At 29.8% G+C, this 27,500-nt stretch overlaps 1 protein-coding gene across 2 annotated transcripts in view; it reads right to left on the reverse strand.

Moving 5' to 3' along the window:
* The window catches only part of LOC119601915 (alpha-1,6-mannosyl-glycoprotein 2-beta-N-acetylglucosaminyltransferase), a 37,336-nt gene that overhangs the window by 361 nt on the left and 9,475 nt on the right, over nucleotides 1-27,500 (reverse strand). The window contains exons 3-13 of one of the 2 annotated variants that reach the window (XM_037953160.1): nucleotides 15,182-15,263; nucleotides 14,963-15,094; nucleotides 14,770-14,898; nucleotides 14,522-14,703; nucleotides 14,296-14,448; nucleotides 14,065-14,153; nucleotides 13,731-13,876; nucleotides 12,023-12,183; nucleotides 10,407-10,838; nucleotides 2,487-2,701; nucleotides 1-2,415 (exon numbers count right to left, since the gene is read on the reverse strand). The exon at nucleotides 1-2,415 is cut by the window's left edge and continues 361 nt beyond it. In XM_037953160.1, the coding sequence (XP_037809088.1) occupies nucleotides 2,193-2,415; nucleotides 2,487-2,701; nucleotides 10,407-10,838; nucleotides 12,023-12,183; nucleotides 13,731-13,876; nucleotides 14,065-14,153; nucleotides 14,296-14,448; nucleotides 14,522-14,703; nucleotides 14,770-14,898; nucleotides 14,963-15,094; nucleotides 15,182-15,188 (1,869 nt within the window). In that variant the 5' untranslated portion in view covers nucleotides 15,189-15,263 and the 3' untranslated portion in view covers nucleotides 1-2,192. The remainder of the gene's footprint in view (nucleotides 2,416-2,486; nucleotides 2,702-10,406; nucleotides 10,839-12,022; nucleotides 12,184-13,730; nucleotides 13,877-14,064; nucleotides 14,154-14,295; nucleotides 14,449-14,521; nucleotides 14,704-14,769; nucleotides 14,899-14,962; nucleotides 15,095-15,181; nucleotides 15,264-27,500) is intronic. The other variant, XM_037953161.1, reaches the window with a different exon arrangement.

Below are 27,500 nucleotides of genomic sequence, written 5' to 3' on the forward strand. Positions count from 1 at the left end.
ACGTCGTAATTAAACAACTCTGTTATTGGCAAAATTTTCTTTTCAGTTTTGTTGCGTTGTTCATGTGGTAAGTGTGCTAAGAAAAGTGTTAATGATTTAGTGAATGAAAAATCGTTTTAAAAGTATTAAAAAATTGATAAAAAGTTGTTAAAAATACAGTTTTAAAATTAAATTATACATTTAAGTAAAAATATTAAAGGAAATGTTTGATTTTTGAAGTGTTTTTCTTGTAATGAAAATTGTACATACATATGTGTGTTTTCGTTTGTTTTGTTTTTGTTGTTAAATGGCGCGAATTGAGTATGGCTGCTGTTAAGCTTTTAGTTGACGTTAAGTTTGTTTTGTTTACGTTTTTATCGTAGCCACTTTAGAATTAGAGCTTTTTTGTGTGTTTTCAATATAGCGCTTTTAGTTTGTTTTCGCACCAATATGTAGGTATTGAGAGTTTAAATTTTTAACGGTTATTTTTTGAAATGAAAACACATACATATAATAAAATGAATGAAAAAAGTTCAAAAAATAATGAAAATTTATCAAATAAAAAAGAAGAAAACTAAATAAATTGATTCGAGTAGCAACGTATTAATTCTAGCTGAAAATTAAGGTAATTGTTTATATACTTTAATAAACCATGATTAATTTGATTTAGAAAATTAGTATAAAATTTTACAAATAATTGTTTGATTTTAATTACACATACCAACAAAATTTGAAAAAAATTCGAAACCCAGCTACCAAAGTATACATTTTTAATGGACTAAGCAGCGCTGAATCAGGGAATTAGGGCTAGGATTATCTTATTTTTTTTAGATATTGGAGATATAGCAGAGGTTAAACCTTTATTTTAAAGTCGATACATTGGAATTTCAGACGAGATGAAAAATTTTATAAATAAAGATGTTTTCGCTCTGTTATAACGTCTTAAAAATTACCATAAAAGGAGGTTATTCGATTTTAAGGACACGATATCTGTAATATCGGATATTAGCGCAGCTTAATCCCTTACAAAAGTAAACTTTAAGTTTCTGGAATACAAATTTGTTGGCTTCTGTTATTGATCAAAAACTTTTATTGAATTAATTAAAAAAATAGTTAACAAAAAACCTTAGGAAATTACTTAAACATGACAAGAACTTACACAAATTATAAATGTTATTAATGAATTATTAAAGCTATTTTAACTTAGACCTTAACGCTTAACTTTTACAAAAGAAAAAAAAAAAATAATAATAATTTTATACAAAATTTTTGCAAATATGTGTTTATATGCTAACTAATTTACATTAATACATTTAAAAATTAACAAAAAAAAAAAAAAAAAAAACATCTAAAGAAAAACTTACAATTTGAATAAAAAAAGTTTGTCTTTTTTTAAACAACTTTTGCAACAGTAGAACTTTGTTATAACGATTCAGTGATTGAAGAAACGTGTGATGGTCCCCTTAAATAGGATTTGAATTTTAAATTTTTTTATATAATTTAAACGATTGTTATTTTATAAACAATTCGTTTTAACTAAGTTTTACTGCGTTTGGTTTGGTATTCGTTTTTTTTTTTATAAATAAATTACAATTTCCTATAATTATTGGCCTTTTGAATGCATGTTATCGTTTTATTAATTATTGTTTTGTTTTAATTTATTTAATTAAATACTTAAAAACTAATTCAGTTGTAATTTTTTGGTATTTTCTTTTTAATTCTTATAGAGAATTTTCTTTCATTTAATGTTTCTCTTTTTAATAGTTTTTGTTAGAATAAAGTATTAGAGGAAAAAGTAATCTTTTTTTATACTTAAAAGGGTCTTTTTAGATTTTGTTAAATTGTGCTTAAATTTCTTTTAATTTCAGCTAATTAACTAATTTTTTTATTTTAGTTTATTATTTAAAGAAATTACATATTTTATTTTAAGTTTTCATAAGTGATGTGAGTTTGAAAAAAGAAAAGTTTATATACAATTGAAGTGTAAACAAAGTTTCAAATCTCATTTAACAAATCTTTTCAAAATTTATTTATCATCTTTTACTCTAAACACCTCAATTGTAAACTTCTCCATTTTTCGTAAATTTTCTTTAATTTATGTATTTGTTTACGCTTCTTTTAACTTTTATCGCTTAAAGTATTTTATTATTAACTTTATTTTAAAAAATAAAAAATAAAAAAATATAATAATAAATTTACCTAAACACTTAAATTCATCTAGTAATTAAAGTCATATTCATACACAGTTCATGATCACGACGATCACCCCAACCGCCATTACCTTTACGTAATTTAGTCTTTTTAATTAGACTGGCAACGGTGAGGGTTAAGGATTTAGGAAATATTTGCCCAGATTTGCGGGCAATACGTAAGACCTGTTGAACTTTTGAAATCACTTGATTTGATTCACAATTTTTCTTTTTATGATGGACGCCACTGCAACAAACAATACAATGAAATAAAATTATGATCAGAAGTTTATTATTTTATTCTCTATTACTCATTACCATTCTCCAATATGAAAAACTCTCGGACCTTTTACAATCATTGCATGCAATTTATGTTGTAAACATTGTTGCGATACATGTTGCAAGGACCAGTCCCAATTGTAATCATCATAAGAACAAAAATGCTGACGACATTTTCGTATACTATTCCAGGTGCTGCGATTAAATGCAAAACCCATATTATGTTTACTACTAATCCAGGGCATAACTTCTACCTAAAGATAAACAAATAGAAAATTATAAACAAAATAAATCATAAACATTTGCTAATGTATTAAAATAGTTTTTAAAGCTTTGAGGCTTAAATTTATTAGGAAAAAATGTTTAATCAAGGATAAAATAACTTTTAAGAAAACAACTAAAACTAAATTATATTTAAAAAGGGGTTTGAAATAAATAAGCAAACCATATGTGTATTAGAAATGTTTATTAAATGATTGAAATACATACATATGTATATTTAGCTAAAAAATAACATGCATAATTAAGAAATAGCAACAAAAGCTAAATAATAATTAATAGATCTTTTAAATAACAAAAAAACGTTTTCAAATTGTTACATACATTTTACAAAAACATTTGAAATTTGAAATTTAAAACCGAAACAATTTGAGATAATGCAATGGCTGTTGTTATTGAAAAGTTTTTTTTAAACAAGCAATTTTCTGAATATTGATTAAAATATTATGGAACAAATTAACAGAAAACAGCATAATTCATAAATATTTGAGGAAAATATTAAAATCATTAAAAAAGGAACTTTGAAACAAGTTGCAATTATAATCTTTAGCAACATTGTCACTGATACAAATTCCTGTTTTAATTGAAAAGATTTGAAACAAATTTTGAATTCTAAATTAGGTTTTACGTGAAATTCGCATTTTTCGTGAGAAATTAAAATTTTTTTGCCAAAATTTAGTGAACATTAAAATTTGTACTAAAAATTCCGATTTTAATAAAAGTTCAGTTCTAGTTCAGTTCTGGTTGAGTTCTAGTTTAGTTCTAGTTCAGTTCTAGTTCAGTTCTAGTTCAGTTCTAGTTCAGTTCTAGTTCAGTTCTAGTTCAGTTCTAGTTCAGTTCTAGTTCAGTTCTAGTTCAGTTCTAGTTCAGTTCTAGTTCAGTTCTAGTTCAGTTCTAGTTCAGTTCTAGTTCAGTTCTAGTTCAGTTCTAGTTCAGTTCTAGTTCAGTTCTAGTTCAGTTCTAGTTCAGTTCTAGTTCAGTTCTAGTTCAGTTCTAGTTCAGTTCTAGTTCAGTTCTAGTTCAGTTCTAGTTCAGTTCTAGTTCAGTTCTAGTTCAGTTCTAGTTCAGTTCTAGTTCAGTTCTAGTTCAGTTCTAGTTCAGTTCTAGTTCAGTTCTAGTTCAGTTCTAGTTCAGTTCTAGTTCAGTTCTAGTTCAGTTCTAGTTCAGTTCTAGTTCAGTTCTAGTTCAGTTCTAGTTCAGTTCTAGTTCAGTTCTAGTTCAGTTCTAGTTCAGTTCTAGTTCAGTTCTAGTTCAGTTCTAGTTCAGTTCTAGTTCAGTTCTAGTTCAGTTCTAGTTCAGTTCTAGTTCAGTTCTAGTTCAGTTCTAGTTCAGTTCTAGTTCAGTTCTAGTTCAGTTCTAGTTCAGTTCTAGTTCAGTTCTAGTTCAGTTCTAGTTCAGTTCTAGTTCAGTTCTAGTTCAGTTCTAGTTCAGTTCTAGTTCAGTTCTAGTTCAGTTCTAGTTCAGTTCTAGTTCAGTTCTAGTTCAGTTCTAGTTCAGTTCTAGTTCAGTTCTAGTTCAGTTCTAGTTCAGTTTAGTTCAGTTCTAGTTCAGTTCTAGTTCAGTTCTAGTTCAGTTCTAGTTCAGTTCTAGTTCAGTTCAGTTTCAGTTCTAGTTCAGTTCTAGTTCAGTTCTAGTTCAGTTCTAGTTCAGTTCTAGTTCAGTTCTAGTTCAGTTCTAGTTCAGTTCTAGTTCAGTCTAGTTCAGTTCTAGTTCAGTTCTAGTTCAGTTCTAGTTCAGTTCTAGTTCAGTTCTAGTTCAGTTCTAGTTCAGTTCTAGTTCAGTTCTAGTTCAGTTCTAGTTCAGTTCTAGTTCAGTTCTAGTTCAGTTTAGTTCAGTTCTAGTTCAGTTCTAGTTCAGTTCTAGTTCAGTTCTAGTTCAGTTCTAGGTTCAGTTCTAGTTCAGTTCTAGTTCAGTTCTAGTTCAGTTCTAGTTCAAGTTCTAGTTCAGTCTAGTTCAGTTCTAGTCATCTAGTTCAGTTCTAGTTTCAGTTCTAGTTCAGTTCTAGTTCAGTTCTAAGTTTCAGTTCTAGTTCAGTTCTAGTTCAGTTCTAGTTCAGTTCTAGTTCAGTTCTAGTTCAGTTCTAGTTCAGTTCTAGTTCAGTTCTAGTTCAGTTCTAGTCAGTTCTAGTTCAGTTCTAGTTCAGTTCTAGTTCAGTTCTAGTTCAGTTCTAGTTCAGTTTAGTTTCAGTGTTCTAGTTCAGTTCTAGTAGTTCTAGTTCAGTTCTAGTTCAGTTCTAGTTCAGTTCTAGTTCACGTTCTAGTTCAGTTTAGTTCAGTTCTAGTTTCGTTCTAGTTCAGTTCTAGTTCAGTTCTCGTTCAGTTCTAGTTCAGTTCTAGTTCAGTTCTAGTTCAGTTCTAGTTCAGTTCTAGTTCAGTTCTAGTTCAGTTCTAGTTCAGTTCTAGTCAGTTCTAGTTCAGTTCTAGTTCAGTTCTAGTTCAGTTCTAGTTCAGTCTAGTTCAGTTCTAGTTCAGTTCTAGTTCAGTTCTAGTTCAGTTCTAGTTCAGTTCTAGTTCAGTTCTAGTTCAGTTCTAGTTCAGTTCTAGTTCAGTTCTAGTTCAGTCTAGTCAGTTCTAGTTCAGTTCTAGTTCAGTTCTAGTTCAGTTCTAGTTCAGTTCTAGTTCAGTTCTAGTTCAGTTCTAGTTCAGTTCTAGGTTCAGTTCTAGTTCAGTTCTAGTTCAGTTCTAGTTCAGTTCTAGTTCAGTTCTAGTCAGTTCTAGTTCAGTTCTAGTTCAGTTCTAGTTCAGTTCTAGTTCAGTTCTAGTTCAGTTCTAGTTCAGTTCTAGTTCAGTTCTAGTTCAGTTCTAGTTCAGTTCTAGTTCAGTTCTAGTTCAGTTCTAGTCAGTTCTAGTTCAGTTCTAGTTCAGTTCTAGTTCAGTTCTAGTTCAGTTCTAGTTCAGTTCTAGTTCAGTTCTAGTTCAGTTCTAGTTTCAGTTCTAGTTCAGTTCTAGTTCAGTTCTAGTTCAGTTCTAGTTCAGTTCTAGTTCAGTTCTAGTTCAGTTCTAGTTCAGTTCTAGTTCAGTTCTAGTTCAGTTCTAGTTCAGTTCTAGTTCCAGTTCTAGTTCAGTTCTAGTTCAGTTCTAGTTCAGTTCTAGTTCAGTTCTAGTTCAGTTCTAGTTCAGTTCTAGTTCAGTTCTAGTTCAGTCTAGTTCAGTTCTAGTTTCAGTTCTAGTTCAGTTCTAGTTCAGTTCTAGTTCAGTTCTCGTTCAGTTCTAGTTCAGTTCTAGTTCAGTTCTAGTTCAGTTCTAGTTTCAGTTCTAGTTCAGTTCTAGTTCAGTTCTAGTTCAGTTCTAGTTCAGTTCTAGTTCAGTTCTAGTTCAGTTCTAGTTCAGTTCTAGTTCAGTTCTAGTTCAGTTCTAGTTCAGTTCTAGTTCAGTTCTAGTTCAGTTCTAGTTCAGTTCTAGTTCAGTTCTAGTTTCAGTTATAGTTCAGTTTCTAGTTAAGTTCAGTTCAGTTCTAGTTCTAGTTCTAGTTCAGTTCTAGTTCAGTTTAGTTAAGTTCTAGTTCAATTCTAGTTCAGTTCTAGTTCAGTTCTAGTTCAGTTCTAGTTCAGTTCTAGTTCAGTTCTAGTTCAGTTCTAGTTCAGTTCTAGTTCAGTTCTAGTTCAGTTCTAGTTCAGTTCTAGTTCAGTTCTAGTTCAGTTCTAGTTTCAGTTCTAGTTCAGTTCTAGTTCAGTTCTAGTTCAGTTCTAGTTCAGTTCTAGTTCAGTTCTAGTTCAGTTCTAGTTCAGTTCTAGTTCAGTTCTAGTTCAGTTCTAGTTCAGTTCTAGTTCAGTTCTAGTTCAGTTCTAGTTCAGTTCTAGTTCAGTTCTAGTTCAGTTCTAGTTCAGTTCTAGTTCAGTTCTAGTTCAGTTCTAGTTCAGTTCTAGTTCAGTTCTAGTTCAGTTCTAGTTCAGTTCTAGTTCAGTTCTAGTTCAGTTCTAGTTCAGTTCTAGTTCAGTTTCTAGTTCAGTTCTAGTTCAGTTCTAGTTCAGTTCTAGTTCAGTTCTAGTTCAGTTCTAGTTCAGTTCTAGTTCAGTAGTTCAGTGTTCAGTTCTAGTTCAGTTCTAGTTCATTCAATTCTTTGAGTCTATGACCTATAAACTATCGTAAAGTATGCTCGATTGAATTTATATGTAAATAATTCGGTGCTTGTTCTTTAAAAACATATTCTGAAATTAGCTTAATTTGTTTTACTATTACTATTTACTAAGTTTTTAATATCATTGATTCTAAAACTAATGTACATACATATTATAAAACCATAACGCTCCACTATACCACTATGAAAGTCTAAAGAACATTCCTCTTATCGATTGAATAAATGCATTTTTGTAATATTGTTACTATTTTACAAATTAAACATATAAATACCTCAAAGTACTTGTTAATGCCCAACGGTTGTTTTGGCATTTTTGACATGCGATATTTAATCTGCATACAGAAATATACATCAATTCTTACAAATGACATACATAGATACAGATATAAATAAATATATGTATTCGAAAACACAAAAACACTTAATGATAACGAAAATTATAATTAAATTATAAAGTTCAAATAATATAAATGTAGTAAGTAGGTAGTTGTAGTAATACATACTATTAAACAATAAATTTTAATAGACATTCAAACAGACAATCAGTCATACAAACGGGCAACATACACGTAATAAATCACAATTATAAAAAAACTAACAACCGTTTAAAATAAAAACACATACAAAACGATTAAAATGCAATTACTATAGTTAAACAAATGAATGGTAATTGAACAGGGTGTTGCCGAAAAGAAATGTATTTTGGACCGCAGATGTAAAATATTTATTTATACATACATATGTGTGTATTTTTTAAATAAAACAAGACTGACAATAACAGAAACACGAGTTTGAAATTAAATTGTAAATTTTCAAAACATTACGAATTTTGAATCGATTTTAAGTAACATTTAATTTTGCATTACCCTACTCTTAGAGTTACAATTAGTATATAGGGAAATTTTTTAAAACCAAAAGACTCAGATAAATATAATGACTGAAACTAAAATACACGCACAAATTAATTATAACATCTAAAATAATGTATGACTCGTTCACAGTATAAACTTTTAACAGAACATTTTTGAAAATTTACAATTCATACATTTGTGAGTGTGAAAATGTTGAAAAATTATCATGCAATTAAAAATCAGATTTCTAAACAAATTACTAATTAAATGTTTAATTTTTGCAAATTTGATAATTGTTTTAACTGATTCAAATTTTAGGATTTTTAAAAAATTTATTAGTTTAGCTCTAGTTCAGTTCTAGTTCAGTTCTAGTTCAGTTCTAGTTCAGTTCTAGTTCAGTTCTAGTTCAGTTCTAGTTCAGTTCTAGTTTAGTTCTAGTTCAGTTCTAGTTCAGTTCTAGTTCAGTTCTAGTTCAGTTCTAGTTCAGTTCTAGTTCAGTTCTAGTTCAGATCTAGTTCAGTTCTAGTTCAGTTCTAGTTCAGTTCTAGTTCAGTTCTAGTTCAGTTCTCGTTCAGTTCTAGTTCAGTTCTAGTTCAGTTCTAGTTCAGTTCTAGTTCAGTTCTAGTTCAGTTCTAGTTCAGTTCTAGTTCAGTTCTAGTTCAGTTCTAGTTCAGTTCTAGTTCAGTTCTAGTTCAGTTCTAGTTCAGTTCTAGTTCAGTTCTAGTTCAGTTCTAGTTCAGTTCTAGTTCAGTTCTAGTTCAGTTCTAGTTCAGTTCTAGTTCAGTTCTAGTTCAGTTCTAGTTCAGTTCTAGTTCAGTTCTAGTTCATTCTAGTTCAGTTCTAGTTCAGTTCTAGTTCAGTTCTAGTTCAGTTCTAGTTCAGTTCTAGTTCAGTTCTAGTTCAGTTCTAGTTCAGTTCTAGTTCAGTTCTAGTTCAGTTCTAGTTCAGTTCTAGTTCAGTTCTAGTTCAGTTCTAGTTCAGTTCTAGTTCAGTTCTAGTTCAGTTCTAGTTCAGTTCTAGTTCAGTTCAGTTCAGTTCAGTTTAGTTCAGTTCTAGTTCAGTTCTAGTTCAGTTCTAGTTCAGTTCTAGTTCAGTTCCTAGTTTAGTTCTAGTTCAGTTCTAGTTCAGTTCTAGTGTCAGTTCTAGTTCAGTTCTAGTTCAGTTCTAGTTCAGTTTAGTTCAGTTCTAGTTCAGTTCTAGTTCAGTTCTAGTTCAGTTCTAGTTCAGTTCTAGTTCAGTTCTAGTTCAGTTCTAGTTCAGTCTAGTTCAGTTCTAGTTCAGTTCTAGTAGTCAGTTCTAGTTCAGTTCTAGTTCAGTTCTAGTTCAGTTCTAGTTCAGTTCTAGTTCAGTTCTAGTTCAGTTCTAGTTCTAGTTCTAGTTCAGTTCTAGTTCAGTTCTAGTTCAGTTCTAGTTCAGTTCTAGTTCAGTTCTAGTTCAGTTCTAGTTCAGTTCTAGTTCAGTTCTGTTCAGTTCTAGTTCAGTTCTAGTTCAGTTCTAGTTCAGTTCTAGTCAGTTCTAAGTTCAGTTCTAGTTCAGTTCTAGTTCAGTTCTAGTTCAGTTCTAGTTCAGTTCTAGTTCAGTTCTAGTTCAGTTCTAGTTCAGTTCTAGTTCAGTTCTAGTTTTCAGTTCTAGTTCAGTTCTAGTTCAGTTCTAGTCAGTTCTAGTTCAGTTCTAGTTCAGTTCTAGTTCAGTTCTAGTTCAGTTCTAGTTCAGTTCTAGTTCAGTTCTAGTTCAGTTCTAGTTCAGTTCTAGTTCAGTTCTAGTTCAGTTCTAGTTCAGTTCTAGTTCAGTTCTAGTTCAGTTCTAGTTCAGTTCTAGTTCAGTTCTAGTTCAGTTCTAGTTCAGTTCTAGTTCAGTTCTAGTTCAGTTCTAGTTCTAGTTCAGTTCTAGTTCAGTTCTAGTTTCAGTTCTAGTTCAGTTCTAGTTCAGTTCTAGTTCAGTTCTAGTTCAGTTCTAGTTCAGTTCTAGTTCAGTTCTAGTTCAGTTCTAGTTCAGTTCTAGTTCAGTTCTAGTTCAGTTCAGTTCAGTTCTAGTTCAGTTCTAGTTCAGTTCTAGTTCAGTTCTAGTTCAGTTCTAGTTCAGTTCTAGTTCAGTTCTAGTTCAGTTCTAGTTCAGTTCTAGTTCAGTTCTAGTTCAGTTCTAGTTCAGTTCTAGTTCAGTTCTAGTTCAGTTCTAGTTCAGTTCTAGTTCAGTTCTAGTTCAGTTCTAGTTCAGTTCTAGTTCAGTTCTAGTTCAGTTCTAGTTCTTGCTATGATACTTTTGAGTTATTTTTTCACCAAAATAAAAACAACACTTAACTATAGCCCTCAAAAGAAGAAAAAATAACTTCTTAATGAAAACTGTCTACAATACAAGAAAAAAAGTGTATATAAATAATTCTTTCAAATTTCATACTTAGAGTAACGGTAGCAAGTAACGTTAAGAGCACTTATATTAAAGTTGTAATAAAATTGACCTACAAACGCGAACAGTGTTGTATTTTTCACACGGTGTGACCTCATTAAAACCAATTAAATTAATGTAAAAAGAAATTTCATCTCAAAGTAATGCTAGCAAAATAGAATAGAAACTAGGGAAAGAAAAAAAAAACATGGATGCTAAAGCAAAAGAAAATAAGATTAAGCAAAAAAGAATCGAATGCAGCAAGCAAATGGATATGATAAGCAAAAGAAAAGTAAATTATAGTTTTTTTCCAATGTAATGTAATGATATTTTACTATAAGTATTTTTTATATCGTTTTTATTGGGATACCTTCTGATAGACAGAATACAATGATGGTAAGACATGATAGCTCCATGTCTGTTGTGCACCTGATTGAGAAGTGCTCTTAGTTGTAGTGCTCGTTGCTGAGGTGATGGAAAAGGTGCCATGTGAATTGGTATTTGGATTTGTATCACCCACATATGATTTTAATTTACTGTTATTATTATTTTTAATTTTATTATTGTGATTAGTTACAATATTATTATCTTCTTTATTATTATCATAGTATCTATTATAATGTTTATTATTGTTGTTACTATTATTAATATTGTTATTATTGTTAGAAGAAGATGATGTTAAAGCTGATTGCGATGATAATTGTAGTGATTTTCTATTCCTATGATACGAATATCCTAATAAATTGTTAGTAGAGATCAGCGAGGAAGAAGCATATTGATTGCTATATGATTTTTGTTTTGACTGCAGCACACGCACACACACAATTAAAAAAATACATATAAATTTAATAAATTATAAGAAAAATGTATTTCTGTTTATATAATAGAAGATATGTATGTATGTTTATGTTTGTATGTTTATGATTGATAAATTAATATATTTGTATGTATGTAAATGTAGGATAAATTGTTAAGAAGACACATAAGTACTTTTTAAATGAGTTTTAAATTACAATTGAAACGATACGCCACAAACCACATAAAAATAGCATAAACACAATGGGACTGAATGAAAGAAGAAATAATAATAATAAATATGGAAAAATTACTAACTATGATATCTAAATCTCTCTTTAAACCGTCAAATTTCGATCTCTATTAAATGTTGCAAATTTGGTCAAGATTTTTGAATTTACAGAGTTGTATTTCTAGTTAAGTTTATATTAGAAATACTTAATTAAAATGTTCAGATGATTGTAAAGATGGGAATGAAAAGCATGTAAACATAAAATTTACATTAGTGTCATAATAATATTATAAATTATACAAAAACCTGAATAATTACTTAGACTTCTTTTTAATATAACTAAAAAATGTACTAAAAGAAAAAAGTGATCAAAAATTAAAATATTAAAAAAACTTTTATTATTTTCACAAGCCATATTCTCTAGATATATAATCATTAAAACTGTCATTATTCACTCTAAATGTATTTTCAACACTGTACTTAACGATCGCTAACATTTAAAGGTGATCACTCAAATTAAGCAATATTTTTTGCTACGTTAATTTAATTTATAAAATAATTTAAAACAATTTCAATTTCTCAAACATTTGCAGTTTATGGCCCATCGAATGTATTGTAATTTATTGATGATTCATTTTTTTCTTTCTTTTTTGATTTGTTTGTTATTTTTATAAATATTATAACACGTTTATAGAACGGGAAAAGAAAACAAACACAATTTGGAAAAAATGTAGTAAACAAAAATATTAAATAAAAAAGTCTTATTAATGCAAATCTTTGAAGAAAAAAAAGAAACAGATTTCAAAGGAATTTGAATTTAAGGTTAAGGTGAAGAAAGACAACAAATTAACAAAGAAATCGAAGTATTTATTTGATGTAAATTTTTAGTAAAATGAAGGTTAACATCATTTAAAATTAAATTTATAAAATTTTTATTTTTAACTTAATACTAAACTTACCTTGCTATTGTATGTGTAATAATTAAATGTCTTTAAATAGGTGCCTAATGATAAAATATTACATTGTGGACATAAATCTTTTGTACGCCTTTGCATCATCTCCAATAGATATAGAAAATCTTCGGCTACATAATGATCTTCTTCCAGGAATAAAACTAAACCTGAAAAGAGTTGATAAATTTGGTTTGTTAGCATTAGACTATAGACTAGCCTATAGACTAAACTATAGACTAGACTGTAGACTAGACTATAGACTAGACTACACTATAGACTAGACTATAGACTAGACTATAGACTGGACTATAGACTAGACTATAGACTAGACTATAGACTAGACTATAGACTAGACTATAGACTAGACTATAGACTAGACTATAGACTAGACTATAGACTAGACTAGACTATAGACTAGACTATAGACTAGACTAGACTAGACTATAGACTAGACTAGACTAGACTAGACTATAGACTAGACTAGACTAGACTAGACTAGACTAGACTAGACTAGACTAGACTAGACTAGACTAGACTAGACTAGACTAGACTAGACTAGACTACTAGACTAGACTATACTAGACTATAGACTAGACTATAGACTAGACTATAGACTAGACTATAGACTAGACTATAGACTAGACTATAGACTAGACTATAGACTAGACTATAGACTAGACTATAGACTAGACTATAGACTAACTATAGACTAGACTATAGACTAGACTATAGACTAGACTAAGACTAACTATAGACTAGACTATAGACTAGACTTAGACTAGACTATAGACTAGACTATAGACTAGACTATAGGACTAGACTATAGACTAGACTATAGACTAGACTATAGACTAGACTATAGACTAGACTATAGACTAGACTATAGACTAGACTATTAGACTAGACTTATAGACTAGACTATAGACTAGACTATAGACTAGACTATAGACTAGACTATAGATAGACTATAGACTAGACTATAGACTAGACTATAGACTAGACTATAGACTAGACTATAGACTAGACTATAGACTAGACTATAGACTAGACTATAGACTAGACTATAGACTAGACTATAGACTAGGACTATAGACTAGACTATAGACTAGACTATAGACTAGACTATAGACTAGACTATAGACTAGACTATAGACTAGACTATAGACTAGACTATAGACTAGACTATAGACTAGACTATAGACTAGACTATAGACTAGACTATAGACTAGACTATAGACTAGACTATAGACTAGACTATAGACTAGACTATAGACTAGACTATAGACTAGACTATAGACTAGACTATAGACTAGACTATAGACTAGACTATAGACTAGACTATAGACTAGACTATAGACTAGACTATAGACTAGACTATAGACTAGACTATAGACAAGACTATAGACTAGACTATAGACTAGACTATAGACTAGACTATAGACTAGACTATAGACTAGACTGTAGACTAGACTATAGACTAGACTATAGACTAGACTATAGACTAGACTATAGACTAGACTATAGACTAGACTATAGACTAGACTATAGACTAGACTATAGACTAGACTATAGACTAGACTATAGTATAGACTAGACTATAGACTAGACTATAGACTAGACTATAGACTAGACTATAGACTAGACTATAGACTAGACTAGACTAGACTATACACTAGATTACATGACTATACACTAGATTACATGCATATCTTACCTGTATGATATCTTGTCACTTCCAATTGATCGAAAACCCTATTGGCCTTCCACCACCAATGATGTTTTGTTTGTGTAAATTTTGCCTCTCTATAATGTCCATAAAGATCAGGATATAGTGCGTTATTGCATTTACGAATTATGGCTCTGGAAACAAAGGAAGTGTTTTCCAATAAAAATATTAAATAACTTTTTAAAAATCCATGGCCGTATTAACGAATTTTTGATCGAATATCAAGACAAATTTCGCTTTCGAAATCAAGTTAATAGTTTACTTGATCATAAATACTTTAATTTGGTCTCTTCGATATTTTTTATGATTAACATTGACTTACTGATCTTTTTTAATATCACGTGGACAGTCATCCGGATCTACTCCCGGAAATTCATGTGGATGTGTTTGTATCGAATGTGGATAAAATATCTGAAATTGTATGTAATTTTAAAAGTGGATTTCATTTCTGAAAAAATTTAAAAAGTAAAGTATAATAGACGAAGACTATTTCAAAATTCGGTCTTTAATTTCTTATAAAAATGTAGTTTTTAGTATTTTTTGTTAAACTCACCTGCATAACTTTACAAAAGTCTATACTCTGTACTAAATCATTAATATCTTCATCATAAAAATCATGTGAAAATATTAATAGAACTTTAGAAATATCACGAGCCTGAGCTAGACTCACGATCAAATGGCGTAGGTATGTAATACGAGTGTGAACCTGAAGCAAGATATTAGAAATTGGGAAAATTTAGAAGAGAAGAAAAATGGAAAGATTTGCGATAAAAACTCACTTGTACTACAATTATCACAGAATCATTTTGTAGCGGACCAAATGTATATTCATTTAAAACTAATTGCATTTCATTATATTTGGCAATTTGTCGTTTAATCTCCGTTATATTGGGTGGATGATATAAATCGACAAAACTAACCGAACCGCCAGCACCATTCAATAAAGAACCATTATGTTGTACTTAAGGAAGAAAGAAAATAAATTTAAATTAAACGAAATATATATTTGTTAAAGTAAAAAACTTACAACTAGCTGCTAAAGTTTGATTACGTGTTTTGGGTGTTAGAAATTTGTGTAAAACAGATGGCACCATTGACAATATGGCATCAACTGAATCATTTGTGGGTTCTGTAAACAAATTGTCACGAGATTCAGCTGGAATTATAAGAAAAATCTCAATTATTTATTTGTTATAATTAAATGATTTAAATATACTTACGAAAATTAAAAGCATGTAATTGTAGGAATAAAAATATTACTAAAGTTATCACAATTATGCCTCGTATATAATAGGTATTACGTTTACGATGCATTGTCCCCGTATTAGGTAGGGGTAAAGGTATACGTCGACCTGTTGGCAAAAGAAAGTAATACGTATTTTTTTAAATAATTTTTAAATTTTTTAAATAATTAGTAAATTTTTAACATTATTACTTACCTCTCATGCTGTTTGAAATTGAAGTTCAAATGTTTTTTTTTTTTGGCTGGGAGGTATTTTTATTATTAACGTACCATTTTGTCTGTAAAATAAGAAAACAAAAATAAGATATCTTTCAATTAGCGCTTTTAGCACAATTCATTAGTTAACAAATACATATTTAAAGATAAGTAAAATTTGTTTAGTTCAAGGCCCAAATTGAACAGAAAATTAACTTGGGTGTGAAGTTCGTTAGATAAATATGTTTAAAAGGAATGGTACTATAAGGTCTAATATATCAGGTGAAAACACGAAAGGGGTAGATGTTGGAACTATATAGGCTATATTCAGTTGTATATCGTGTGATAGAATTAGCTTTCATATTTTTCTTGAGATTTAAGTATAATTTAGCCTTTCGCCATAGAATAATAGTCTACCAGACGCTGTCCCTTTCAATGCTCGCTTAGTATTTTGTGCACCATTATAATAGTATGAATCTAGGCGTATATAATGTTGAAAAATCCTAGTCGAACCTATAGCGATCATTTTATAAATTTTAGTTTAGTTATTTCAAAAATTGCTTTTAAAGGGTTAAAAGACGGTATATTTGTTGTATAATTTCTAGATCCTGCACAGTGGCACATTTATATAAGAGTTAAAACAACCCCATCAAAAAAAGGGCGGCTATAACATGTCCACGCCCAGTTTCTATGTTAATGCTAATTTACAATTTAAGTAATTTTTACAAAGTATTTTTAAAATATATTAAAATTTATAACATAAACTAATATAATTCTTATGATAACCATGCCCACAATGCCCATTTTTCCCTATTATTGTGTTAATAATTTAGTAAGACCATTTGATAAATAAAAAAATAATAAACATTACAGTATATTTTAAAAGTGGGCGTGTTCAATACAAATAAAGAGAATTTATTGTAGTGAAATCAAACAGGCTGATACCTAATCGTATACTTAATAACATCTATATTAAATCTACACAATTTCACACCCTCATTAATGCGTATGAAAGTATTATACCATATTAATCCATTTGAACCTGCAAAGTCTCAAAACATTTCCGGTATTATTTTTTTGTTTTATTTTCTTTACAACTAAATTTACTAAAATTTCCGTTTGCATTGACTTAACATATTGGAATGCTTTGTGGATTTAAGTAATGACTATAGTATTAAACTGTTTTGTTGCAAAATCTTATTTCAAAACCTATTCAATTACAATTGTATATATTTACATTTACTACATGTATGTATTTATGTATGAATAAAATTTATAGAAGCAAAGATGGCAATCTGCACTTTTGTAGTTTTTAAAATAAGTAAGACAACTAAATATGTATTTCTAAAGATACTAACATACATGTTTTTAAAAATTTTCTAATATTTTAAAATTACATATTTGATAAAGGATCCTATATGAAGCTTAGCAAAATCTGATATTTTCAATAGAGATAGATACTATTCAGTCAGTAGATTTTAAACATAGCTTCCCAGCAAAAAATCTGAAATTTTTGGTAATAGCCAGTAGTTATTTCATACATTACTTGGTAATGAGTGTTCATTATCATCCACATTATTTTATTTAGCTGAATAGGTTATTACTGGTAAAGAACAAAACAATTTGGATTTGTTATGGCTCAATTGTCTAGGTCGTTTATTTAACAAACAGGGGGTTCGTGGTTCGAGCCTTGCTGGATACTGTTTATTTTTTTCAAAATGACATTCATTTATATATTTTTGTAAAATGCCGTTCTCAAAATTACAAAAAGCAACATGTTAATGGAGCATCGAGTAAGCGGCTGGAGTGAGAAACACAGAAAACAACTGAATGCCTGGGTTCAAATCCCGGCCGAGAATTTTTTTATTTTTTGTTTTCTACATACAAAGTCGGCCCAAAATAACTAGCTATCACATAACATATTTGTAGGTTTATTTGTAACTAGTTATTTCGCAAAGTTTTTGTAATCAAATTAGTAACCATTTATTAATTTGTTTAAGGTAGGTACATATTATTTGAACCTCGTCGAACAAAAATAATTAGTTATTCACCCCAAAAGTAATTAGTTTCCACGTGATTGCAATATTACTTTCTAGATTACTAGGTAATGAAAATTTTTGCTGGGTTATTACTAGCTTAAAGCTAATCAGCTTTTACTTGAAGTAGGCTTTTTGACAAAAAGTTGATTGACGAAAAAAATTGAGATAACTGCTTTTGCTTTTAAACCTCATCACATACTATTATTACACCAAGTATTATTTAATCAACACATCAATTTTGTTTTACATAAGTAAATAAAGCAAATAAATAAATAATTTATGTATTTTGTGGGTTTTTCAATCTTTATTTCTTTGCAAAATTTTCTTAAGAATTATTACAGTCAATTACAATTTATTTTTACATATTCATTCACTCATCATACACTTGATTTCATTTTAGACATGTGTTGTTTTTGTTATATTTTCTACGTATTTTGTAGGTGAAAATGTAAACGAGTATGATGATGAAGAAGATGAGTATATAATGGATGAATGAATGGACTTGTATTCAAAACCTAAATTTCTTTAACATCCACTTGTATTCATACCAGGCATGGAAAATTCAGTACTTTAGTAATTATTAATAACGAAAATACCATGAGATATTCTTTACTTTTTCTAACACAGTTTAGTTTATAGTGTAGTCTATAGTCTAGTCTATAGTCTAGTCTATAGTCTAGTCTATAGTCTAGTCTATTGTCTAGTCTATAGTCTAGTCTATAGTCTAGTCTATAGTCTAGTCTATAGTCTAGTCTATAGTCTAGTCTATAGTCTAGTCTATAGTCTAGTCTATAGTCTAGTCTATAGTCTAGTCTATAGTCTAGTCTATAGTCTAGTCTATAGTCTAGTCTATAGTCTAGTCTATAGTCTAGTCTATAGTCTAGTCTATAGTCTAGTCTATAGTCTAGTCTATAGTCTAGTCTATAGTCTAGTCTATAGTCTAGTCTATAGTCTAGTCTATAGTCTAGTCTATAGTCTAGTCTATAGTCTAGTCTATAGTCTAGTCTATAGTCTAGTCTATAGTCTAGTCTATAGTCTAGTCTATAGTCTAGTCTATAGTCTAGCCTATAGTCTAGTCTATAGTCTAGTCTATAGTCTAGTCTATAGTCTAGTCTATAGTCTAGTCTATAGTCTAGTCTATAGTCTAGTCTATAGTCTAGTCTATAGTCTAGTCTATAGTCTAGTCTATAGTCTAGTCTATAGTCTAGTCTATAGTCTAGTCTATAGTCTAGTCTATAGTCTAGTCTATAGTCTAGTCTATAGTCTAGTCTATAGTCTAGTCTATAGTCTAGTCTATAGTCTAGTCTAGTCTAGTCTAGTCTATAGTCTAGTCTATAGTCTAGTCTATATTCTAGTCTATAGTCTATAGTCTAGTCTATGTCTAGTCTATAGTCTAGTCTATAGTCTAGTCTATAGTCTAGTCTATAGTCTAGTCTATAGTCTAGTCTATAGTCTAGTCTATAGTCTAGTCTATAGTCTAGTCTATAGTCTAGTCTATAGTCTAGTCCTATAGTCTAGTCTATAGTCTAGTCTATAGTCTAGTCTATAGTCTAGTCTATAGTCTAGTCTATAGTCTAGTCTATAGTCTAGTCATTAGTCTAGTCTATAGTCTAGTCTATAGTCTAGTCTATTAGGCTAGTCTATAGTCTAGTCTATGTCCTAGTCTATAGTCTAGTCTATAGTCTAGTCTATAGTCTAGTCTATAGTCTAGTCTATAGTCTAGTCTATAGTCTAGTCTATAGTCTAGGTCTATAGTCTAGTCTATAGTCTAGTCTATAGTCTAGTCTATAGTCTAGTCTATAGTCTAGTCTATAGTCTAGTCTATAGTCTAGTCTATAGTCTAGTCTATAGTCTAGTCTATAGTCTAGTCTATAGTCTAGTCTATAGTCTAGTCTATAGTCTAGTCTATAGTCTAGTCTATAGTCTAGTCTATAGTCTAGTCTATAGTCTAGTCTATAGTCTAGTCTATAGTCTAGTCTATAGTCTAGTCTATAGTCTAGTCTATATCTCTATAGTCTAGTCTATAGTCTAGTCTATAGTCTAGTCTATAGTCTAGTCTATAGTCTAGTCTATAGTCTAGTCTATAGTCTAGTATAGTCTAGTCTATAGTCTAGTCTATAGTCTAGTCTATAGTCTAGTCTATAGTCTAGTCTATAGTCTAGTCTATAGTCTAGTCTATAGTCTAGTCTAGTCTAGTCATAGTCTAGTCTATAGTCTAGTCTATAGTCTAGTCTATAGTCTAGTCTATAGTCTAGTCTATAGTCTAGTCTATAGTCTAGTCTATAGTCTAGTCTATAGTCTAGTCTAGTCTATAGTCTAGTCTATAGTCTAGTCTATAGTCTAGTCTATAGTCTAGTCAGTTAGTCTATAGTCTAGTCTATAGTCTAGTCTATAGTCTAGTCTATAGTCTAGTCTATAGTCTAGTCTATAGTCTAGTCTATAGTCTAGTCTATAGTCTAGTCTAGTCTAGTCTATAGTCTAGTCTATAGTCTAGTCTATAGTCTAGTCTATAGTCTAGTCTATAGTCTAGTCTATAGTCTAGTCTATAGTCTAGTCTATAGTCTAGTCTATAGTAGTCTATAGTCTAGTCTATAGTCTAGTCTATAGTCTAGTCTATAGTCTAGTCTATAGTCTAGTCTATAGTCTAGTCTATAGGCTAGTCTATAGTCTAGTCTATAGTCTAGTCTATAGTCTAGTCTATAGTCTAGTCTATAGTCTAGTCTATAGTCTAGTCTATAGTCTAGTCTATAGTCTAGTCTATAGTCTAGTCTATAGTCTAGTCTATAGTCTAGTCTATAGTCTAGTCTATAGTCTAGTCTATAGTCTAGTCTATAGTCTAGTCTATAGTCTAGTCTATAGTCTAGTCTATAGTCTAGTCTATGTCTAGTCTATAGTCTAGTCTAGTATAGTCTAGTCTATAGTCTAGTCTATAGTCTAGTCTATAGTCTAGTCTATAGTCTAGTCTATAGTCTAGTCTATAGTCTAGTCTATAGTCTAGTCTATAGTCTAGTCTATAGTCTAGTCTATAGTTAGTCTATAGTCTAGTCTATAGTCTAGTCTATAGTCTAGTCTATAGTCTAGTCTATAGTCTAGTCTATAGTCTAGTCTATAGTCTAGTCTATAGTCTAGTCTATAGTCTAGTCTATAGTCTAGTCTATAGTCTAGTCTATAGTCTAGTCTATAGTCTAGTCTATAGTCTAGTCTATAGTCTAGTCTATAGTCTAGTCTATAGTCTAGTAGTCTAGTCTATAGTCTATTCTATAGTCTAGTCTATAGTCTATTCTATAGTCTAGTCTATAGTCTAGTCTATAGTCTAGTCTATAGTCTAGTCTATAGTCTAGTCTATAGTCTAGTCTATAGTCTAGTCTATAGTCTAGTATAGTCTAGCCCATAGTCTATTCTATAGTCTAGTCTATAGTCTAGTCTATAGTCTATTCTATAGTCTTGTCTATAGTCTAGTCTATAGTCTAGTCTACAGTCTAGTCTATAATCTAGTCTATAATCTAGTCTATAATCTAGTCTATAATCTAGTCTAGTCTTTATTCTAGTCTATAGTCAAATCTATAGTCTAGTCTATAATCTAGTCTAGTCTTTAGTCTAGTCTATAGTCAAATCTATAGTCTAGTCTATAATCTAGTCTCTAGTCTATTCCATAATCAATTTATAGTCTAGTTAGATATTAGTTTAGTACTTTCAAACTTAAAAAAGTACTATTTTTGTTATAATTAGTACTATTTTAAAATATTAGTTTTCCATTCATGATTCATACTATGTACAATGTAGATTGTACATACATACATATATATTTAATACTTGTTCAAACATAAATACTTGCTGTAGTTCACACAAATTACGATAAAAATAACATAAAAATGGAATAAAAGATGTGGGTTATTTAGAACATTTTCTTCTATTTTTTTTTTTCGTCACAAATCATGAGAAGAAAATAGAGAAAAACTATATTTATTTGAGTATGTATGTGTTTTTTTATAAATAATATTTATTTTCCCATTAGAGAAAACGTTTTCATTTTATTTTTTGCCAATGTTTGGAAAAGTTAAAGAAAATGTAAATATGTATGAAGTATGTACATATGTATGAGTTTTGTCGTTTGTAAATTTATATTTGTAATTATATTTGTGTTTAGTGCTGTAAAAATTGAGACTCTTATGATTACTATTGCTGCATATATTTTTAATTGGAATTTTTAATTTGCATTAAATATGTATAAGAATAAAGTTTCTTGGAAACAAATTGAAGTGTTTTGTTACAGAGTATGTATATAAAAAAAAAATTATACAAATTGCTCCAAATTTTATGAACAAAAAGTAAATTATTTGAGAATAAATTATGAAAATATTTTATAGAATGTGCTTTCAGTTTTCAACAAAGAAAATCCATTTATAGAATAATATAAATTTTTTTAAATTGCAAATAAAAAATTTTAACGGATAAAGATGTGATTAAAACTTTCATTGTATATAGACCCAAATCTTTCTTACAGAACGGCATTACTAGTCTTCTCATTTTATATTATACAACTACCGAAATACCTAAAACGCAGAAAATGTGTTTCAAAAACTGAGCTGGAAACTTTATACAAAATTTTCCTTTTGTGTTAATTTAATTATTGATTTTTTTCCCGCTGGTCTTGTTCGTTTATTTTCCCCTTCGTTATAACTTTATTCAACTGTATGCTCTAATGTATATTTGCCAAACATAAAACCTTTAAAATTAATATGGCATTTTCTATTCGGTTTTATTGTTTTCACAAAACTTTTGCAACACTAACTTAAATATGTAAATTAGTTTTAGTGTGACCGTTATTTATGTTATACACATGTATATGTTTAAGTAAGTGTATGTTTTTACTACCCATACACATGTATTTTTCTGTCATTTACAATAAACTGCAAAGATATTTTCTGTAAGTTTGTAAATGCTTTTGTAAGGTCAATGTTTGTTTTTCTTATACGTTTCTTTTTTTTCTACCCATTTCTTGTTATTATATATTTCTTTTAACATTTTACAACATAAACTTACATACAACCTTACCCTCCAATATAACAGATTTATATAGTCAAACAAACATGTACTATATACATACATATTAGGATAGTGTCAAGTAAAACGATCAGATCCTAACACATGTTTATAGTGAATTAATAACTATTGGTTCCCTAAAGCTTTCCTAGAACTAGATGAAATCAAGTAAAAATTTGGATTATTTTAACATTTGATATACTTAAATTAAGTATGGGTCTATAGTCTAGTCTATAGTCTAGTCTATAGTCTAGTCTATAGTCTAGTCTATAGTCTAGTCTGTAGTCTAGTCTATAGTCTAGTCTATAGTCTAGTCTATAGTCTAGTCCATAGTCTAGTCTATAGTCCAGTCTATAGTCTAGTCTATAGTCTAGTCTATAGTCTAGTCTATAGTCTAGTCTATAGTCTAGTCTATAGTCTAGTCTATAGTCTAGTCTATAGTCTAGTCTATAGTCTAGTCTATAGTCTAGTCTACAGTCTAGTCTATAGTCTAGTGTATAGTCTAGTCTATAGTCTAGTCTATAGTCTAGTCTATAGTCTAGTCTATAGTTATAGTCTAGTCTATAGTCTAGTCTATAGTCTAGTCTATAGTCTAGTCTATGTCTAGTCTATAGTCTAGTCTATAGTCTAGTTTATAGTCTAGTCTATAGACTAGTCTATAGTCTAGTCTATAGTCTAGTCTATAGTCTAGTCTAGTCTAGTCTATAGTCTAGTCTATAGTCTAGTCTATAGTCTAGTCTATAGTCTAGTCTATAGTCTAGTCTAGTCTAGTCTATAGTCTAGTCTATAGTCTAGTCTATAGTCTAGTCTATAGTCTAGTCTATAGTCTAGTCTATAGTCTAGTCTATAGTCTAGTCTATAGTCTAGTCTATAGTCTAGTCTATAGTCTAGTCTATAGTCTAGTCTATAGTCTAGTCTATAGTCTAGTCTATAGTCTAGTCTATAGTCTAGTCTATAGTCTAGTCTATAGTCTAGTCTATAGTCTAGTCTATAGTCTAGTCTATAGTCTAGTCTATAGTCTAGTCTATAGTCTAGTCTATAGTCTAGTCTATAGTCTAGTCTATAGTCTAGTCTAGTCTAGTCTATAGTCTAGTCTATAGTCTAGTCTATAGTCTAGTCTATAGTCTAGTCTATAGTCTAGTCTATAGTCTAGTCTATAGTCTAGTCTATAGTCTAGTCTATAGTCTAGTCTATAGTCTAGTCTATAGTCTAGTCTATAGTCTAGTCTATAGTCTAGTCTATAGTCTAGTCTATAGTCTAGTCTATAGTCTAGTCTATAGTCTAGTCTATAGTCTAGTCTATAGTCTAGTCTATAGTCTAGTCTATAGTCTAGTCTATAGTCTAGTCTATAGTCTAGTCTATAGTCTAGTCTATAGTCTAGTCTATAGTCTAGTCTATAGTCTAGTCTATAGTCTAGTCTATAGTCTAGTCTATAGTCTAGTCTATAGTCTAGTCTATAGTCTAGTCTATAGTCTAGTCTATAGTCTAGTCTATAGTCTAGTCTATAGTCTAGTCTATAGTCTAGTCTATAGTCTAGTCTATAGTCTAGTCTATAGTCTAGTCTATAGTCTAGTCTATAGTCTAGTCTATAGTCTAGTCTATAGTCTAGTCTATAGTCTAGTCTATAGTCTAGTCTATAGTCTAGTCTATAGTCTAGTCTATAGTCTAGTCTATAGTCTAGTCTATAGTCTAGTCTATAGTCTAGTCTATAGTCTAGTCTATAGTCTAGTCTATAGTCTAGTCTATAGTCTAGTCTATAGTCTAGTCTATAGTCTAGTCTATAGTCTAGTCTATAGTCTAGTCTATAGTCTAGTCTATAGTCTAGTCTATAGTCTAGTCTATAGTCTAGTCTAGTCTAGTCTATAGGGTCTATAGTCTAGTCTATAGTCTAGTCTATAGTCTAGTCTATAGTCTAGTCTATAGTCTAGTCTACAGTCTAGTCTACAGTCCAGTCTATACTCTAGTCTATAGTCTAGTCTACAGTCTAGTATACAGTCTAGTCTACAGTCTAGTTTACAGTCTAGTTTACAGTCTAGTCTACAGTCTAGTTTACAGTCTAGTCTACAGTCTAGTCTATACTCTAGTCTATAATCTAGTCTACAGTGTAGTCTATAGTCTAGTCTATAGTTTAACCTATAGTTCAGTCTATAGTCTAGTCTATAGTTTAACCTATAGTTCAGTCTATAGTCTAGTCTATAGAAATTGTTCTATGAGAACTCCTTTCAAGGAATACATTCCAGAAGTAATGGCAACATGAACTAGTTCTAATATACATATGTTGCTGTTCATGAATCTAATGCGGTACTGTTTGCAACAAGTCAAAGGAAAATAAACATATTTAATTTACTCCTTATAATTGGGACCATTCTACTATACATTATACTATGTAAATAAGTTGTTGTGTATGTAACTGCTGTTTATAAAATATTGAAAACTTTGCAAAAAAAAAAAAAAAAAAAAAAAAATAGCTTATAATAATAATAAAAAAGAAAATGTTAACGAATAAAACACTTGTAGTTGTTAAGAAGCATTTAATAGACACTTCATTGTTTGAGGCACGTTTACCACTGTGACGTTGAACGTTGCATGTCCCATTAGTGATTGTGTGTGTGGGTATTTTGTTATGATGACTTCATCGCCAGTTTGAAGTCAAATCTCCAGGCATTTCTTTAATTAGACAATAAGCATTGTGTTGCAATTTGTATTAACCCAGTTTTACAGTTGATACCAATGGATTTTGTAAGAAAAATTAAAAACAAACTGAATTTGTTACGAACAAAGTAGAAATCCAAAACGCTTCTAATTTTATGTTAATATAATTTGATCCCTCTATAACAATGTGAAATTTTAATAACATCGGACTAATTATTGAGAAAATATAGCTTAGTTTGCCTTACTTTTAACATTTGTTTTCAAGAAAAATATTTGTGGTGGTCGCTTGTCGCTTTGTTTATAATTTGATAGTTTTTGCACTTCATAAATAAACACATTTGTTTTTATATATGTTTTCTCATTGCATATGACGGACTGTCACTCACTTTGTCTCATTCACCCGTTCTGCACCTATCATGTGATTGATGTATCATTAAATAAATAATATACATTTACTACTAAATATTTATCAAATAATTACAAAACAAATTAAGTTAAAATTTATAGTTGGACTTGCTCCAACAAATGGTACTCTACACCAGACATCTATCATCATATTTATATGAAAATAATTTTGTAACGAATTATATAGCAAAAACGATATCATAATGAGAATTATTACGTTGTAGTTATTTCATAGATCTATAAGTCATTTGTTGGCCGATGATAATCGTAACATTACATTTGGTTCATTCCACAGCGCCAGTTCCGCTTATCAAAAGTGGCCCACACATTATATCACAACCACAACCTTCATACCAAGAAAGTTGAGATTCTTACCCATTTAAAGTTTGAGAATTGGTTAAGATCGTTTCGACCCTAAGGCCTCTTATTGAGAGTGATTTTCTGAAAAGGTTTTTAGTAGCAAACGTTCGGGAATTTTGCCTAACTATGTTATGATATGAGTTAAACTGTGTTCGCAATCGGTCCAGTAAATATTAAATATATTTACAATAAAAGAAAGTATCGTGACTATTATATAGTATCTCGACTATAGGTCTTTCGACAGTTTTTGGACTAATTACTCTTTTGTACAATTTTTCGCCTACAGACTGTTATATAGTCTTTGTTTGTCATTACTTTTTTTGTGTTACAAACATCACAATGCCTAAACGCATATCACTGTCTCCACTTTAGTGATATAGGGTCTAATTTAGAGCCCTATTAAATTAAACTTAAATATTTAAGATGACATAACATTAACAACCATTAACGTCTACCTATTAACTATTTATATTTCAATTTTAGCTATTACTTACAATTTAGTGTTAATTTATTAATAAACTCTTATTTTACTACTTCTATTTCTATTTCTATAAATACATAAATATCGATCTTTGTATACGAATTAAGTTAAACCGCACTAAACTGGATTTTATTTGATTTTAACATGAACTACAATTAAATTAAAAAAATATATATAAAAATGCTAATGGACTATATAATTGTGAGTGTGTATGTGCGTCAGAGCTTGTTAAAATGTGGCTTCATCGTAAAAGTTAATTATTATCGAGGAATATTTAATTAATTGACACACATTTTATTTGTTCAATCGGTCAGTCAATCAGATAATGACCAATATATTTATATAAACTAATTATTATCTATTCGAATGTGACTTGGCAGAGCATGTTTTGAAGAAATATATACATATTAATTCAATAAAAATAGATACACAAATAGTCTGCAGTTGTTGACGAAAGAATTAATGATTCTCCAGAGTTACGTCAGAGACTTTGAACTATTCTGTAGTTAATTTACTATATACTTTTCTATAGCCTTGTTTATAGACTGCTCTATAATCACTTAACAAAATCCTGTCATACAAAGGACTCTTATATACTTTCGATACCAAACCAACTTTTCAGTGGGGAACTAAATTTAAGAATGCATGCCGTTAATTTGTGTCTGATATCGTCCAACATTCAAAAAGTAACTGTTACTCCCAACTCCGGTATTGTCACATTTAAATAAATAAAAAAATCTTATTCGACAAATTTCAATTAATAGAATTATTCTGAATTTATGTTATTTTGTAATTCCATACAATTTAAAAATAACACCCTTTTTATTGTTTATTAATACATATATGTTTTTGTTTATGGCTTTTCCCTTTTATTGTTATTTTAAACAAGTGTCAAATTTAAATTTAATAAACTAGAGGAATAAGAGCACGTAATAAATCAATAAATTTTGTATAAAATAAATAAGTGCAAAAAATTGATGATGTATGGGGTATGTGTAAGGTTGGTGCCCCAAACTGGAAATCTGAAAAACAACAACCGGATGTACTATATTATCCGAAAAATCTTAAAGATATGACCTGAAGATTTATGACTAACTAACTAACTAACTAACTAACTAACTAGCTAACTAACTAACTACTAACTAACTAACTAACTAACTACTAACTAACTAACTACTAACTAACTAACTAACTAACTAACTAACTAACTAACTAACTAACTAACTACTACTAACTAACGAACGAACGAACGAACGAACGAACGAACGAACGAACGAACGAACGAACGAACGAACGAACGAACGAACGAACGAACGAACGAACGAACAACGAACGAACGA

Source organism: Lucilia sericata, unplaced genomic scaffold, assembly GCF_015586225.1.
Source record: "Lucilia sericata isolate MDLA Ls3-8-SP2 unplaced genomic scaffold, ASM1558622v1 Contig000199F_arrow, whole genome shotgun sequence".
Lineage (NCBI taxonomy): Eukaryota > Metazoa > Arthropoda > Insecta > Diptera > Calliphoridae > Lucilia > Lucilia sericata.